The sequence below is a fragment of the Vulpes lagopus genome, chromosome 16, assembly GCF_018345385.1.
Source record: "Vulpes lagopus strain Blue_001 chromosome 16, ASM1834538v1, whole genome shotgun sequence".
Lineage (NCBI taxonomy): Eukaryota > Metazoa > Chordata > Mammalia > Carnivora > Canidae > Vulpes > Vulpes lagopus.
The window spans coordinates 58,242,221-58,261,069 of NC_054839.1; the positions used below are offsets into that span (position 1 = coordinate 58,242,221).

The 18,849-nt window shown below is 35.1% G+C and overlaps 1 protein-coding gene across 1 annotated transcript in view; it reads right to left on the reverse strand.

Annotated features, from left to right (window-relative positions):
• Window positions 1–221: 221 nt before the first annotated feature.
• Window positions 222–18,849, reverse strand: part of SUCLA2 (succinate-CoA ligase ADP-forming subunit beta) — a 44,701-nt gene continuing 26,073 nt past the window's right edge. The window contains exons 5-11 of the mRNA XM_041731307.1: window positions 16,956–17,084; window positions 14,127–14,265; window positions 9,134–9,295; window positions 8,897–9,039; window positions 3,429–3,549; window positions 2,884–2,972; window positions 222–1,005 (exon numbers count right to left, since the gene is read on the reverse strand). Coding sequence (XP_041587241.1) covers window positions 931–1,005; window positions 2,884–2,972; window positions 3,429–3,549; window positions 8,897–9,039; window positions 9,134–9,295; window positions 14,127–14,265; window positions 16,956–17,084 — 858 coding nt within the window. The 3' untranslated portion in view covers window positions 222–930. The remainder of the gene's footprint in view (window positions 1,006–2,883; window positions 2,973–3,428; window positions 3,550–8,896; window positions 9,040–9,133; window positions 9,296–14,126; window positions 14,266–16,955; window positions 17,085–18,849) is intronic.

The following is an 18,849-nucleotide window of genomic DNA, read 5'->3' on the forward strand; positions in this document are numbered from 1 at the left end:
CAAAGGGACACAAAGGAAAACATCTTTTTAAAGAAGGTACCAGATGGTACACAGATAAATATCAGAATTCAAAGGAAATATCCGTAGGTAGTTCCACAGTATGTAATGTCATGCCCCAATACATGATCTACAACTCAGGTCCTTGAAGATATTTAGCGCAAAGATGGACACATCACCATCTACTGTGCTTACTTAGAAAAGAAAAAAAGAAAAAACATTAATCCAAGTCACATTGGGAGATTTTTATTAACTTAAATTGACATCGTTAATTTTGTCTGCCAAGTCCTTAGTGAATATACCTTTATTTGATACAAACCTACTGGTTCTTATCAACACCACAGGATCATGAAGACTTACAGTAATCAGTGTTTTATAATGATTAAAACAATGTTCAAATAACAAGTTACTTCACTGACATACTTAAAAGAATATTCTGGGGAGTGTTTGAAAGCTCTGTTTATAAATAGTAATTGATATACTTAGGTATTTGGTGTTGAAGATAAACACTTCTTATATAAAACATTGTTTTAATACATTGCTCTACTAATGAGCCTAGTTATTAGATATAATATATTTCTAACACTAAAGAATAAAGCTTTATCTTCATATTTATTTTATTCATAGGACTCTTATCAATGAAGAATGTTGAAACTAACAGTAAACTGGCATATTGCAAATGACATTCTATAGAAGTGAAAAAGAAAGCTGCAACAAAACAAACTAGATCACTGCATTACACATTCTTTATACAAACAGCCCACTCTGAACAGTAGAATTAAATGCAGACCAAATGCTTTTAAGTTTTTGTGCCTAGCTGGCAATTACAATCTCCACACACTAAAGAGAAAAGGAACAATAATAATAAAGAACACAGTATTTTTAACGATTATAGCACATTTAACACCTCCAGCCATCCATTGGGTTCTCAGATCAGATTGGCAACTGAAATTTCACATCCACCTGGGCTTGCTTGGCTAAGTTCACTATTTCAGAGAGCTTTACAACCTGAAAGGAAAAAACAAAGCAGCTTTCTCTCTTATTTCCACAAAACCATAAAATCAGAACTACTAGTAAATGTGAAATTAATGCATGTTCAATCTTTTTCACTTAAAACATCTGGGCTAGTCTTACATGGTTATATTCCACTTCACACTCTCATAAGCATGTCCCACTCTTGAAGGATAGTCAAATCTGACATACTTCATAACTCATGCCCCAGTTCAACACCTTCTGATTTCGTATATATCGAAATATATATATATACATATATATACACACATATGTATATACCTCTTTTTTTATTGCCTAAATTTTATCTATTTTAAAGGCAGAAACAGTGTCTTAGTTGGACATCACATAATACAAAGCACATCTAATTAAAAGTGTTCAAATAATACGTATACAATCTTAACTTGCAATATCGGGATAGGAGCTTAGGTCCAGGAGTTAGTATTTCGCTTTCTGTCAAGCTGAATTCCAATGCTGTCTCTACAGTCTGTCTGAGAATAGCCAGCTGGTACCATACAAAATATCAAAATTAAACATGTCTAAAACCAAACACAGATTCAGCCTCCCTCCTGCTGAAGAGAGCAGCAGAGGGTTTCAGTTAGGCCCCCTGGGTTCAAATCCCACTCTGATGTTTATGACATATGACCTTGATGAATAAGTTCATTTATTCAGCCTCTGTTTCCACATCTATAAAAACAGAAATTATATAACCAAATTCATAACAAGATAAAACCAGAAAAAAAAGCTTAGCATTGCATGCACAATAAATAAGTGGCAGCAGTTGCTACTATCATTATCACACTATTAATACTGTCATAACTTCCATAATCTCATAATCAGTAGAAAAACACTGCAGTCACAACTTAAACCAACTGTTCACTTTTATCTTTCATGGTCTGTTTGATCAAGATTTGATTGATTCTTCTACTTTTTTCCCCATGTCCACAAAGCTCTCTGAAACACTTTTGCTTTAGCGTTCCCTTGCTCAAAATTTTAAACTCAGGATTGAGTATAAATCTCTCTAATACTAAAGTGTAGTTTTTATTTACTAGTAAATACTTTCCCAAAGTATGTCCCAAAGAAGGACGTTAGGACCCCATTATTTTTACGAAATGACTTCACGCTAACTCAGCAAGTCTCAAAAGCTTATTGCTGATTAAACCATATAGCCCCAGAGTATTCCATGAAATGTCTATAAACAAAGGTAGGAAAGAATCAAAAGTTCTCATTTAAAAATACCTGTATGTCTACTATGGTGTGTGGTCCAAGACAGATTATTAAGTAAAAGCAATGAGATAAAATATCTTACCATCATACAATGTGAGAAAGCAGAGCTATAATATAGATGTATACACATACATTAAATATTTCCTTATCATTTTTAAAAAGTAGAAGGATAGACTAAAAACTTCTTTAAAAAGCTGGTCATGTGTGGAAGAAATCGGAATAAGTAGAAAAGTTAGTTTCTCTGCATATACCTTGCTTTAGTTTTGACTTTGGAACCATGTAATATTTATATAAAACAAAACTTCCTTTAAAAATAAATAAATAAGGGGTGCCTTGGTTAAGCGTCTGCATTCAGCAAGGTCCTGATCTCAGGGTTCTGGGGATGAGCCTCACGTCAGGCTCCATGCTCATCAGGGAATCTGCATGCCCTTCTGTTACTCCCCACTCATGCTCGCTCTCTCTCAATAAAATCTTCTTAAAAAATAAAAATAAATAAATGAAACTAACTTAGATTCTAAAATGAATCAGCTAATATTGCTAATACTGAGTATTTCTACTAAATATTAGGAGCACTGAGCACCTTATACTTGTATCTCCATCTTACACACTTTGCAAATTTGTGTCCTTAGATTAACATAGCCTTTTTACCATTTTAGCAGCTTCATCCAAGTCATCACAAGCAAGAATTTTAAGTCCACTGTCTGTTATCAGTGCCTTGGCATCATCAACTCTTGTACCTGGAAATGATTTAGGCAAATATAAAGATGTTTTAAATATATACACAAAATCATTTAAAATGTTGGTCACAGTGTGAAATTTCAACATAGAAGTAACTTCCCATTATTTAATATAAATGTTTCTAAAACCAAAGAAAGTACTGTAGAAGTCTGGAATTACCTCATGAAATATCTTGCCTTACCATGTCACTGGTAACTCAGGCAGGTCAGAATTCAAGACAAAGCACAACAAATAAATAACATACTAAATTATACCACGCAAAATGATAAACAATTTTGCCCCAACGTGAGAAAATTTTTGTGAACTCACACTTTAAAAATTTCTATTATATAACATTTTCATTTAAAAGATACAGCTATTTGAAAACTGTATTTTAAATGAACTAACTCCTTGGAATTATGAACTTTTAAACAATCAGAGTTCACAGACAAGTCCAAGACATCTTTTACACTCACCTTGTAACCGTACCACAATAGGTATTTTAATTTCCAAATCTTTTACTGCCATAACTATACCCTGTGCAATAACATCACACCGCATGATTCCTCCAAAAATGTTGACCAGAATAGCCAGTACCTGTGAATAAAATGGTTTTCGTAGATTAAAATTTAAAAGCAAGGAGTATATGACCTTCCTTCTCAAGAAAATACTAGTGTCTGTACTTTATGGTACAAGTTAATTCCATGGTACTATTTTCAGGCCTGACCATCACATCCTCTGCAGCTCTTTTAGAGAGACTTATTCTCTAAAATCAGAACTTATTCTCCCCAACTTGGGTGATTTCAACACCTGGCTCATAGTCTCTTCTCTCCTGTCCCATATGAACAGGATTCCCTGGGGATTCCATTTACGTGTTTCCTATGAAACATCGCCGTTCACCAACATGACTGCCCCAGATCATGATAAAAGATAACATCACATGCAAGATCTCCAATTTAATGTTCTTCTTCATTTATCCCCATCAGCTCAACCAAATCCTCACACAAAGCAGAACCTCAGAATCACTCAGCTTCTCTTGAATACCCACTCCTAGCTTCACTTGACATCTAAACTTCAGGCCTGTTTGGATCAGCATTCTTACATCACTGATAGTCTGAATCACCGTCCTTCTATCACTTACACCCCCCAAAAAGTGTCTTAGTTTACTCACCTACAACAGAGCTTCCAACTAGTGAAATACAAATGGGTTACAGACATACCAAGATACTGTTCCCCTCTACTCTTAGGGCAGCTAGGAAGGTTCTGGGACAGCTAGCACCTCTGCACCACTGGCCTCCGACTACAGGCAACCTTCTCCATCTACCTTCATCTACTGGCCTCCGACTACAGGCAACCTTCTCCATCTATCTACTCTTCTACCTTTTCTGTGAATGATCTGACATTAAAAAGGTTGAAACACACCAAACTATACTATTCATTCCTTATTCTTACAAATATTATTTCTAGATCTTTAAAAAAATTAAGAAATAGACTAGATCTCATAGTGACCTTGACACCTTCCTCTCTTCTTCCCTCCCACTGCATTCCGGATAGCTTCAATATGTACCACAGACATCATCTAACACTCCAGCCTTAAAATTACTGGATCACTACCATGTTACTTTTACTTCCAGTTCATTTCAAATAATGACACCAAGGCTAAATCCTTGATGACCACAATGAAGGTTTCTAGAATACTGAGTGTATAAATCCCACTCTCTGCTTAACCTCCTCTCCTTTTGTCTGTAACACCTCTCACTTTTAACTCCATCAAACCCAGTCTTTTCCTCTTAAAAGCCTCTAGTCTCTCAACCTTGTTCTAATCTCCAAGACTCTCAGCTCTCAGCAGATCTGGCTTTCTTCACTACAGGGCCTGGAACCTGTGGCTGAGCACAAGGATACTGCTACCTGCATGCTTAATTTCCCCATATCCATTCCTCTCAAGACCAGTCTGCCTCTGCCATTCCTTCAAATAATGCACACTTGGATGATGCCAGCCGATCAGTTTACTCATCCAAGGAAAACAATCCTTCCTTTAACGATCTGCCTCATACCTCTCACTTTCTTCATAAGACTCCTATCTGACTTCAAGCTCTAATTTTTAGCATGAGATCGATCTTCCTTTCTCCTATGATACCTCAAGGAAGGAGTTAACCTCCTCTCTAAAACTAATCTCACCACCTCATTACTGTATTGTATCTCCTCCAAGTCTTCACTCCTAAAATCCCTTCTCTCTCCAACTACAAACAGCTCATATTCTTGGTCTTCTAAACAAACAAGCAAGGAAATACACACTAAACAGCTCTCCTCAACCCTACCTCCATTCAACTGCTAATTCTAGGTCCTCCTGTGCCTTCAGAAAAAGTACCCTAGGGGCACCCGGGTGGCTCAGTTACCTGCCTCTGGCTCAGGTCAAGATCCCTGGGTCCTGGGATTTAGCCAAGCATCAGGCTCCACACTCCAGAGAATCTGCTTCTCCCTCTCCCTCTGCCCCTCCTCCCTGCTCATGCTCTCTTCTCTCTCTCATATTAATAAATAAAACTGAAAAGAAGAAGAAGAAAGAAGAAAAGAAAAGAAAAGAAAAGAAAAGAAAAGAAAAGAAAGAAAAGAAAGAAAAGAGAAAGAAAAGAAAAGAAAAGAAAAGAAAAGAGAAAGAAAAGAAAAGAAAAGAAAAGAAAAGAAAAGAAAAGAAAAGAAAAGAAAAGAACCCTGAAAGGGTAATCCCTCCTGGATGTCTCCACTGCCTCAATTCCTGATGACAGTTCAAGCCACTACAAGCTGGTCTCTGCCCCCTTCTTCCCTACTCTTGGTAGGGTTCCCAATCATTATTTCAGTCCTTACTCTACATGATCACTCCTATAGATGGACACTGCTGCCCATCCCTTACTTCTCAAAACTCTCCACCTTGGCCTTAGATGTCATCGCTCTCTCTGGATCTGCACCTGTCAATTTGTTCTTTTATTGTGTCTTCCTCCTCTATTCAATCCTTCAGAAACCCATTCTTGGTTTTCTCATCTCACTCACATGGATCATCTTACCAACTCCTAACACTTCAACTTTTCTCAAAGCACCAAGGACTCTCATATATATACAACTATTATAGGAAGTACAGTAACCTTATAATCGCCTGCTAGATACAGTCACCACAATCAAACTTAACACATTCATTCAGAAATATCCATTTCTCTACTTTCCCTCTGACTGTACAAAAAGCATCACCACCCAATGATTCTCCCCAACCAAAAGTCCTAATGTTAATCTAACAAACCCTTCTCCATGGCCCTCCAACAAAAAAGGGAAAAAATGAATTTAATGATTCTGTCTCAGAAATGCCTCTAAATTAGGGTTCTTTGCTTTTTTCTTACTGACACTACTTTTGTCAGACCTCTTCATATTTTTTAATAAGCAGGTGTAATAACCAAATTATCTCTCCTGGCAGTGTCTCCCTACTCTCCATTGCATCCTCTACTAGCAGAGTTACCTTCTCTTAAAAAATGTAAAAGAATAAACAAAAAAGTAGGGGACATATTTACATATATGCCATGTATGGACTAGGGTAAGGGAGTTAAAATCCAAATGTCCTAACTACAGATACAGAGATCTTTACAATGTGGTCTCCATTTGACAACATTAATCATTCATTCCAATAATGCTGTATTCTCACACATAAGCATCTTACTATTCCATAAACATAATCGTCTTTTTTGAACTCTATATGCCTTTGTATATTTTCTTCCTCTTGCTTAATTTATTCAATTTCTCAAGACAACTCAAGGGATCATTCATGCAGTGAAGGGCTGCCTGATTCTACTAGTTACCAGCTCTGACTTCTGTTCTTCCACAGCACTATACTCAGTTTATCACCCCAGTCAGACTATAAATGCCTTGAGCAAAGTAACCATGTATTCTCAAATCCAAGTACAGTGTCCAACACACGGAGACATAATAAGTATACAGCTACTTCAATGCTATCCACATTGTCTCCCTGGATTCCGGGCCTGTTTCCAATTCTAATGCCCTTCCTGTCAGTCCACAATACTGGAACTCTTCATTGCTATTCTCCACTCTTGTACCTAGACTTAAAAGTCATACTTAAAAAAATAATTAGAATTCTAGTTCCTTAGTAAGTACTCAACAGTTAAATAATTAGTAATTATTTATATAAATATATATAAGTATGAAAAAACTCTTTTATACTCTTTTAGAGTTTATGCCAAAAGAAGCTATAAAAATATAATTCCAATAAGACTTATTTTTGAATGGTTATTAAAAAAGGAAAATAAAGCACTTTTATTTCTCATTTCAGTTCAATGCTTTGTGTAAAGTAAATATGGCAAATGATTCTAGGGTCTAGAGATAATTCTCTAGGTGCAGAGAGTGGTAAAATAGATTTTTTTTTTTAAGATTTTATTTATTTATTCATGAGAGACACAGAGAGAGAGGCAGAGACACAGGCAGGGAGAAGCAGGCTCCCTGTGGGAAGCCCCATGCAAGACTCAATCCCAGAACCCCAGGATCACGACCTGAGCCAAAGGCAGAGACTCAACCGCTGAGCTACCCGGGCATCCCTAAAATAGATTTTTTAAAAACAATTCTAGAGTCTAACACCATAAGTAAAAATGTACATTGTCAGCATCATCAATGGTAAATACTTATTAATGACCTCTGCATGCACTGAATACTATGCCAGCCATGGGAAGAGGCAAAAGAAAGGAAAAGAAGAAAAGAAAAGAAAAGAAAGAAAAGAAAAGAAAAGAAAAGAAAAGAAAGAAAAGAAAAGAAAAGAAAAGAAAAGAAAAGAAAAGAAAGAAAGGAAAGGAAAGGAAAGGAAAGGAAAGGAAAGGAAAGGAAAGGAAAGGAAAGGAAAGGAAAAGGAAAAGGAAAAGGAAAAGGAAAAGGAAAAGGAAAAGAAAAGAAAAGAAAAGAAAAGAAAAGAAAAGAAAAAGAAAAGAAAAAGAAAACAAAAGAAAGAACAGAAAGAAACGATCTTTACCAATGAGCAATTCTCAGTTCTAAATTCAGTAAAACTGGTTCCACAGAAGCCACTATCCTTTTTTTCCTTAAGTCTTACAAAACCCACAATGGCCACATAGTAGATACACTTCTTTAAAAAAATGATTGAAAAAATAAATAAAAATAAAAATAAAAAATGATTAATAATCTGTATATCTTTTGGATCATGATGTTTCAAATCCCTTGTATTCTGATAATTACATATAAAATCATAGTTCTAATTTATGGCCTATCAATATGTGAAAGATTTATGCAAACATTAAAATGAGTGTTTTAGAAGAACACCTCAGTGAATGCAAAAAGTGTTTCAAGATATGCTAGCCAAAAAACTCAAAATATGTGATTCTGAAAGATTAAATATTTATGGATGGGAATTGTATCTTATGCCATATCTTTATGGCATGTGAATTATATCTTAATAAGTTTGTTTCTATAAAGATATATATGCAAACAGAAGGAGAGAGAGAAAGACAGGGAATGTGTGTATGAATGTGTGTGTGTGTGTGTGTGAAATATACAAGCATTAATAAGTTAAAAAAAATGATCAATAGTAACAAAAATTCTCTCTGGATAGACTTAAAGGTAATTTTAATTCTCTTCCTTGTAGCTTTATAGATTTTCCAGATTTCTGGGCTCTTGTGATCAAGTAACATCTCCAGCAGTTTTCCACAGGAATGGCTCCCATTCCTGATCACTACCATTTACAGTATTACCTAATACCATCTAATATATTTTCATCTTGTTTTCTAAATTACTGTGAGAAATTTTATCCTTTTTTCTAGTTAATTTTTATTGCATTGATTTCAGCAACTTTTTCCAAACTAATTAGGTCTTTTGAATTTTAATGCTCTACTACTGTAATGACCACATCTACTAATCAAGTAAGTTGCTTCTCATCATTCAAATTCTAAAACATAAGCTCTGCCCTTACCTTTTTATCTGAAGTGATAAGTTTAAATGCTTCTGTTACTTGATGGACTGTGGCACCACCACCAACATCAAGAAAGTTTGCTGGAGTCCCTCCATGAAGCTTTATTATATCCATTGTGGCCATAGCCAAACCAGCACCATTTACTGTCAAGAGGGAAAATGATTTATATAAACAACAAACACGAAGAAAATAAATTAAGCTCAGCCAATCCAAATTTAATATAACAACACAGGGTACCTAGACAGCCTATATTTCCATCAAGGCCAATGTAGTTGAGATTTGCCTTAGCTGCACCTTTCTCCCTTTCATCTTCTTGGGTCCAGTCCTGTAAGTCAAAGATTTTCTTCTGGCGATAAGCTGAATTAGAATCAAAATTGATCTTTGCATCCATGCACAGCACTTTGAAGGAAAAAAAAGAAAGTGATCTTAATTTCAAAACAGACACAATAAACAATCCAATAATCAAATGTTCTTAATTTAGGGGAAAAAGGTTTTGTTACTTATTGAAAGTATTTCAATTTATGCTCACAAATTTTTATGTATCCAAATTGTTATTAAAAAAAATATTTAGGAATTAAAACTGTTCCATCAAAGCTACTAGTTCTACGTCCATCCTAGGCAGATAACAGATAAAAGAGGGGAAAAAAAAAAAAACTTCAAAAACACTTCAAATTTGTTTTAAAATTACCAAAAAATAACCAGCCATGCACCTAGCTAACCCCTTCACTTGCACCCTGGACCCCACTGCCTCTTCTTACCTACTTAACGACATTGTTCCAACAATTCTATCTTTTCTGCATTATCAACTGGCCCCTTTTCTATTGGCTAAATCCCAACAATTTGCCAAAATGCTGTTATTTCTCTCATCTTAAAAAAGAAAGAAAAAAATATTTTGCCACTTCTTCCCCCTTACTCTTCTCTTCATATACAGCAAAAATTCCTGAATGAATGGTCCATTTAAACCAGGGGCCGGGATCCCTGGGTGGCGCAGCGGTTTGGCGCCTGCCTTTGGCCCAGGGCGTGATCCTGGAGACCCGGGATCGAATCCCACATCAGGCTCCCGGTGCATGGAGCCTGCTTCTCCCTCCGCCTGTGTCTCTGCCTCTCTCTCTCTCTCTCTCTCTCTGTGACTATCATAAATAAAAAAATAAAATAAAATAAAATAAACCAGGGGCCAGATTCAGCCTATGCCTTTTTTGTATTGCCTGTGAGCTAAGAACAGGTTTCACATTTTTATGTATTTTGAGTGGGTCGTGAAGAAGAAAGAAGGGAAAAAGTAGGAAGAGAAGAACAGGGATATGAAGAAAAGAAGCAGGAACTAAGACCATATGTAGCCCACAAAACCTAAAATATTTATATATGCCAACTTCTTTGCCTAAACTCATTGTACAAATTTTTTCTCCCACTATCCCCCCTAAATCCACTCTCATCAGGTTTTAACCCCAGCATTCTACCTAAATGGCTAATATGAAGGTCATCTCTCCCAACTTCATCTTTCAGAGCATTATCTCTTCTTCATTCCAATATAACTGCAACATTCTCCTTGCTGTCCCTGATAAAAGGCTGAAAGAACTGAGCAATTTCCGCCTCAACACAAGCTGCTCAACACAAGAGACAGAATTTGAAGTCCAGTTAACTACTAATAACAAAAATCAACACTCTTTCTGAGAAACACAATTCCATCTCTCCCCAAATATCCAGTGCACAACTAAAAAATCACTAGATGGGTGAAAGAAAAACAGGAAAATATGACCACCCATATAGAGAAAAAGCATCAAGAAAAACCAAACCCAACACAACCCAGATTTGGAACCAGAGGACTCTGAAAGTTGTTTTAGGGCAGCCTCGGTGGCGCAGCGGTTTAGCACCGCCTGCAACCCGGGGTGTGATCCTGGAGACCCGGGATCGAGTTCCACGTCAGGCTTCCTGCATGGAGCCTGTTTCTCCCTGCCTGTGTCTCTGCCTCTCTCTCTCTGTGTCTCATGAATAAATAAACAAAATCTTAAAAAAAATCTATTTTACCACTCTCTGAATAGAGAATTATCTCTAGACCCTAGAACCATTTGCCATATTTATTTTACACAAAGCATTGAACTGAAATGAAGAAATAAATAAATAAATCTTTAAAAAAAATGAAAGTTGTTTTAAATATATTTAAGAATTTAAATATATTTAAGGATTTAAATATATTTAAGGAAAATATGGCCATAATAAAAGACAAAATAGGTAACTTTGAGGAAATAAAACTATGAAAGGAGCCAAATGGAAAATCTAGAACTAAAAGGTATAATACGTAAAGTGAAAAATTCAATAGATATGCTTATGCTTAACAACATATTTGCTGGAGATGGATCAATGAATCAATGAATCAATGAATCTGGAAGCTACCCAATCTGAAAAAAACAGTGACCTGTTAGACAGCATGAAGTTATCTAACATGTGACAGTGGAAAGAGAATGGGCCAGGAGAAAATATTTTAAGTGATGAGAAAAGATATGCCAAGCTAGACTTCTGTGTCCAATAAAAATATTCTTCAAATCATGTAAACAAATTTTCAAACAATAAAGACTTTATCAAATTAGTAAGAAAAACTATCCATGTTTCCTTTGAGTACTATAATAGGCTGAATAACAGCCACCCAAAGATACACAGATCCTAACACATAAGAACCTGTGAATGTTACCTTAAAATGTTCAGAGATGTAATTAAAATAAAGATCTTGGAAGGAGATTATCCTGGGTTATCTCAAAGGGCCCTAAGTTACATCACAAGTATCTTTATAAAAGACAAGCAGAGGGTGATTAGATACACACAGAAGAGAAAGAGGCAATGTGACCAGAGAGGCAGAGACTAGAATGAGATGGCCACAGATCACAAAATGCTGCAAGAAGTTACAAAAGGCAAGGAATGAAGGCTCCTTAGAACCTCTAGAGGGAGCACCTTGAACCTGTGTGACACTCATTTTGGATTTCTGGCTTCTAAAGCTCTGAGAGTAAGTATCTGTTATTTTAAGCCACCTAGTTTGTAGTAATTTGTTACAGAAACCACAGGAAACTAACACGGTTACCAAAGGACATCAACAGAAAATGTGCAGTCTATGGAGGAAAATGTCTGCCCAATAAATGTGAAAATTTCACATCACAAATAATCAAAGAGGGCAGCCTGGGTGGCTCAGTGGTTTAGCACTGCCTTCGGCCTGGGCCATGATCCTGGGGACCTGGGATCAAGTCCCATGTCAGGCTCCCTGCATGGAGCCTGTTTCTCCCTCTGCCTGTGTCTCTGCCTCTCTGTCTCTGTCTCTCATGAATAAATAAATAAAATCTTTAAAAATAATAATAATAATAATCAAAGAATTGAAAAAATAAGACACCATTTCCTGGTTATCACTGAAAGAGTTTAAACCCAATATAAAACTCACTTCTAACACAAGTAGGCAATAAAATGGACACTCTGTATGTTAGAACAAATTTTCCAGACAACAATCTGGCAAAATACATCTCAAAATGTTATTATCTGACCCAATAATCAAACATATGTTACAATATTATTCCTCTTTGACCCAAAAATTCTACCTCTAAGAATCTACATGAAAGATAATCAAGACTTCAGAGATTTACATACAAATAATATGCAGGCTTCTAAAAATTGAAAAATATTTAACATCAAAAGATTCTATTATGTAGTTTTAAATTTAAAAAGGGAAAAATACAAACTGAATAGACAATATGATCTCAATTACAGAACTGACTGAAATGAACTACTAAAATATTACAATGGTGTTAGGTAATGAGGTTATAGGAGTTTTTTCCAACCTACCTATAGTTCTTGGTGCAAATTTCTAAAATAAATATACAATGCCGTTAATTAGAAACAAAAAATCCTTCTAATATATAGAAATGCGGGACGCCTGGGTGGCTCATCGGTTGAGCCTCTGCCCTCAGCTCAGGGCGTGATCCCGGGATCTTAGGATTGAGTCCCACATCAGGCTCTTTGCGTGGAGCCTGCTTCTCCCTCTGCCTATGTCTCTGCCTCGCACTCTGTGTCTCTCATGAATAAATAAAATACTTTTAAAATGTATACATATAGAAATGCCTACAAAGAAAAGAGAAACTAAATATAAAGGGAAAAAATGGTTTTTAAGAAAATAAAGACATTCTCTTAGCAAGAGAATATAGCTGCAGGATTTCACAGAGGAAAATAATTCAGGAATCTTGCTTTCAATGTTAGCATTACATAAGGGGGAAAAAAGAAATACCTGTTTTATACAAATAATTCTTCCTCACTGAACACTGCATTCTTAAAATATGTCTTTACTCTTTCTAAAAATTTTAATTTTTCAGTTTTATAAACTACCCATATGATCACAAGAGTACTCATTCGTTATATAACCATATAAATGACCAACCAAAAATCAATTTCTATAATAAAGAATATAACTAATCAGAAGTATAAAAATGAAAGGTGATCTACAAATGCTTAAGAGTAAAATGTCCAAAGGGACTTGAAACCAAATCCAATAAATTACAGTAATAAAAGTAGTTAATACAAGTTATCAAGAAAAATCTAGGCTGCAATAATGCAACTTAGATTTTTAAAATAACTGTGCATGGAAGGTGTGATAATTAAGAATCTTTAAACACATGCAAAAGAAAAGAAAAGCTAATCTTACCTCTCCAGTGGATAAAAATATAAAAGGACTCAACTATCAGAGTCAACCTTTTACATAATAAAGATTCATGATGACTTTAAAGTCTGAAACTTGTGAGACACTCAGATGGCTAATTCCCAAAACTATAGCCATTTACTCACTACCACACTGGATACTCTCTAATCAGCGCTGCCCAAAAGAATCTCTGCAATGATGGCAATATTCTATATGTGTGCTGTCTAATGTGGTAACTGCATGCAGCTACTGAGCAGTTGAAATGTAACTAGTTCGACTGCAGAATATTTTAATCACATATCATTTTAACTAATTTTAATTGCTCCATGGGGCTATAGCCCCTATATTCTACAGTGAAGCTTTTATCACCCTATGTGTATAAAAATATATATTTAATGTGTCTGTTTTAATAGGCATCTTTAATACTTGTTCACATTCATTCTACTTATAGTAAATAAGTTTCTACATTGGAATGAGCTCACTCCCTTATGAATTCAACTTCCTTAGTGAAACATATGATTGACAGATAAATACATCATCAATATTTGATTTAAAAAGATACCTTACCAGTTCCATCTGAATCTTCTACCATTGGATTTATTTCTACCATAGTTGCATCATATTTCAGGAAAAGGTTGTAAAGCTTGACCATATTTTCTGCTGCAGAGTCCACAATATTAGATGGAAATCCCATCTTCTGTGCAAGCTGAAATCAATTTGTCTCTTTATTGTAGGTATGTTACATATAACCAATCAACACTAAATACTTGTAAATATAAAAACTTACAGTTTATCATTAAAATGATAAGCATGAATCATTTGTAGTCAAACATGAATGACTGAAATAGCAACTACTATTACTAAACGGTTACACAGAACTTTTCCTAAAGATGTTCTATTTAAGAGAGCACGTGCACACGTGTGCACAAGTGGAGGGGAGGGGCAGAGGCAGAGGAAGAAGCAGATTTGCTGGTAAGCAGGGAGCCTGACGTGGGGCTCAATCTCGGAACCCCGAGATCAGGACCAGAGACAAACCAAACTCAACCAACTGGGCCATTCAAGTGCCCCTACGCAAAACTTTTTATTCAAAATTCTCACATGGTAAGTAGTATGCCCATTTTACAAATGAGAGGTCAAGTGACCCGCCATTTGCCTAGATTCCAGTTCCAATGCTTATTCCATACTGCCTCTAGCCTTATGGCAATCTAAGGCTAAGAAGAGGCTTATATTTTATTAAAACAACGTATAAAAGGTGGACTGATAATCACCATGGTCCAAATGATAGCAAAATTACTAAGTCACCCAATTTTGTGTTTTATGTAATTTATGAAGAGTATCTACCAAGCAGTGAGGACCGGTATAACTGCATTAATTCAAAAACCTACTGAATACCTAATACAAGCAAAGACCAAAAGATATATATACTTAAGCTTCCAATCTAATAGAAGCGTTTAGTCTTGAGCAGATTCCTAGCTAGATATACTTGAAGAGATCTTTTTTTTAATTACATATCCCAAGGTCCCAACACAGCAGTTCTAGTTCACGAAGTTCTACAGTGGAACAAGCCAAGCCATCCATAATTTTTGAAGTTGCATAAGCAATTCTGAACCACGGGTACGAGAAGCTACATGTCTATATGTTTATTCTAACTGCTGTCACTGCTCAAAAACCCTATGGAGGAGGTTTTACTCTTTTCCAACTGCTCTATCTAAGGCTGCAATACATTTGAATTTCAATTACAGAAAATCATAAATTCTTTAAGGGTGAATATGATTTTTATAAAAAGTCAAATACCGCCAATAAAAACCTAAGAAATATCATTTTCAGTTAAGACTTATTTCAAATAAAGAGTAAGAAATAAATGAGAAATTATAAATAATATATTATTTCATTAAGAAAGATTTTCACTAGGTCATAATCCACCATTTAGATCTAAACATGTGAGAATTACAATAGAATGCTGATCAACCCAAAATGACATTAATTTGTTGAATGCTGTGCTAGGTAACTATTTCTATTCATCACTCAAAAATCTTAGGGGCACGTGGGTGCCTCAGTGGTTGAGTGTCTGCCTTTGCTCAGGGCATGATCCCAGGGTCCCAGGACCAAGTCCCACATCAGGCTCCCCACAGGGAGCCTGCTTTGCTTCTCCCTCTGTGTCTCTATCATGAATAAATAAATTTAAAAAAAAAAAAGCTATAACCTTAGTAGATTATGTCTTCAAGTATTCTTGTAAATCAAGTATTCTTTCTTATCTAAATTTAACTATCCAGTCATCATTCTTACATAATTACCTAATGAATCAAATCTCTGTCCCCTTTAAAGATTTATACCATTCTCTTGCCTAAATGACATTACCAAAGTAATTTCTCTATCTCCTTTAAACCTCTGTGCCGGTCAAAAATTCCTGCTCTACTGTACTTCAATATCCTAAGTTTATTTTGACATAGTTTCCACTAATAGATGCTAATTTCTTTCAAACTTTAATATTGAAACTTTTCTTTTAAAATTGGTCACTTATTTTTCATATCCAAACTAAACAACTTAATTCAATAGCAGTTTTACCAACCTTCCCAAACAACTCTCACAGGCCATGATATTAAACTTTACGGTTGTTTTTTAATTTTTTTGGGGGGGGGAGAGTAGGGTGGGTGGATAGAGAAAGGAGGAAGAAGCACACAGAAAACTAGTTAAATTGTGGGCAAAATTTATTGTGTATGTGCAGACACTAAAGTCCATAAACCGCCCCCAAAAATAAAATCACTGATCTGTCACAGGGATGTATAAGACAGTGTCCCTACCATTCCATACAATTTACAGGAAATAAAGGAGAGGCTGGAACATATTAAATGCTACCATGGGCATGTAAAATTCAGACTATGATAAATAATAAAGTATAATCATCCCAGTGTCTTCAAGAAATGAAAGAGGAAGGACAAAGAGAGTAAGGGAAAGAAAACCTATAAATTAGAAAAAGACCTATGAGAAAATAACCACAAACAATGAAAGACCTTATATGGATCCCAACTCAAACAAATTATAAAAGAAAAAAAATGAAAAACTTGAGAAGGGAATGTGAATAACTGGGTAAGTAAAGATATTAAGGAGTTATTATCAATTTTACTAGGTGTAACAATGGTATAGTGGCCATTTTAAAAGAATCCTTACCTTTTAAAGACAAATACTGAAATATTTATGGAAAGGAAAAAGAAAATATTGTAGCTACTTCTAAAAGTTTCAATTTCAAACAAAATATTAACATGCCTTGACACTCAAAAATTTTTTAAAAAGTTTCATCAATCACTTCACTTATTCAGAGTTAATTCTCTTTCTTTTTTTTAAAGTATTACAATTATGCAATAAAGCTAGATAAAAATTTTTCAGCATATAACATACCCGGACAGCTTGTTCTTTCTTGATGCCTTCTACAATATCAATAGGTTCTTTAACTATGGCCTCAGGAGTCTCAGCAGCAACATCTTCAATGTTGACTCCACCTTGAGAACTTCCTATTAATACAGGACCCTAGGAAGATAAATACAGGATCCATCGATAAAATGTTAAAACCTACTTATGCACAGTATCAGACTATCATTCCCCACTCCTATTTTTAAATTTCCTCAAGATTTTCTCCTTATACTCCTGCATACTCCCTCTACGTAAGTGTTCATTTGAAATAATGGAAAAGGGGGACACCTGGCTCAGTGGCTGAGTGTCTGCCTTTGGCCCGGGGCAGGATCCTGGAGTCCCGGGATGGAGTTCTATATGGGGCTCCCCGCAGGGAGCCTGCTTCTCCCTCTGCCTGTGTCTCTGCCTCTCTCTCTCTCTCTCTCTCTCTCTCTCTCTCTCTGTCTCTCATGAATAAATATATAAAATCTTTAAAAAAAAAAAAAAAAAGAAAGAATGGAAAAGAAATAAAAACATAGAGGAAGACAGTATCTTACCTGTGAGGGGTAAAACATTAAAAATATATATAAAACTTATATCAAATAAGTTAATATAAATACATATATATAAAAAATATAACCTGTGTGTTTTTCTTAAGAACTGAAGGGCAATTAAAGTATTATTTAAAGAATGCTTTTAGGGCACCTGGGTGGTTCAGATGGTTAAGCATCTGCCTTCAGCTCAGGTCATGATTCCAGGGTCCTGGAATTGAGTCCTGCATTAGACTCCCTCCTCAGCAGAGTCTGCTTCTCCCTCCCTCTCTGCCCCTCCTCCTCCCCTGCTCACGCACTTGTGTGTGTGTGCTCTCTCTCTCCCTAATGAATAAATTAAAAAAATAGAAAATAATGTTTTTAAAAATCATAAAAGATTGATATTTAAAAAGAAAGTCTAATGAATTAAAGTTGAAGATTTTATAAGCTCTAGCCCTACTGCAAGTTAGTAAAAAAAGAAAGCTACTGACCTTAAAATAGTCCTAGCTAAAAAAAAAAAAAAAGAAAAAAAATAGTCCTAGCTATTATCATGACCAATATAAGAAGGTAAAATAAAAATACTAAATAATTAACTTTTAAGTCCTCTAAAAATAAACTAAGAAAAAACCTTAAAGCAAAATAATCTAATGGATTTGTTTATTTATTGCACAAAACTGGAAATAATCCTAACATGCAAAAGCAAAGAAATGGTAAAATCATATTAATGAAGATTATTTAATGATACAGAAGAATGATCTCAATAGTGTTATGTGGGAAAAAAAATGATATAAAACTCTAGATTCTATTCTCAATCATGTGGGTTTTTTCAACATAAAGTATGTTTAAATGTGCAGCTACTAATCACCCAAACTGAAAAAAAGGTGGGAAAACGTTAAATAAGATTTTTATTATTTTATGTTACCATTCCACCCACAGACACAATTTTTTTTACAGTGAACATAGTATTCTTAATCCGGGCGAGCGGTGAAAGTGTGACTTTCATGGGAAAAAAGCAAGAACAAAAAACGACTATTTCCACTTTTCTATCCCAGCAACTAGTGTGTTTCAGTAACAAACTCATTTTAAGACATAATGCAAAGGAATAGTATTGTATTCATTATTGTTTAGAAAACAAAATAAAAAAAATAAAAAAAAAGAAAACAAAATAATACTTCAATTCCTCAAAATAAGGCAATAGCGAGAGGAAAAACATAACCTATTACTTTTTTAAGAGAATTAACTGTTACTTAGATGAAAAAAATGACTTAAAAAATAGTACTAACTTCCATGGAGAAAAACTGAGTGGCTGAGAAAACAGGTGTGGGTGGGAGATTTATATTTCCTTGTACATCTTCAAACACTTCAAATTTTAT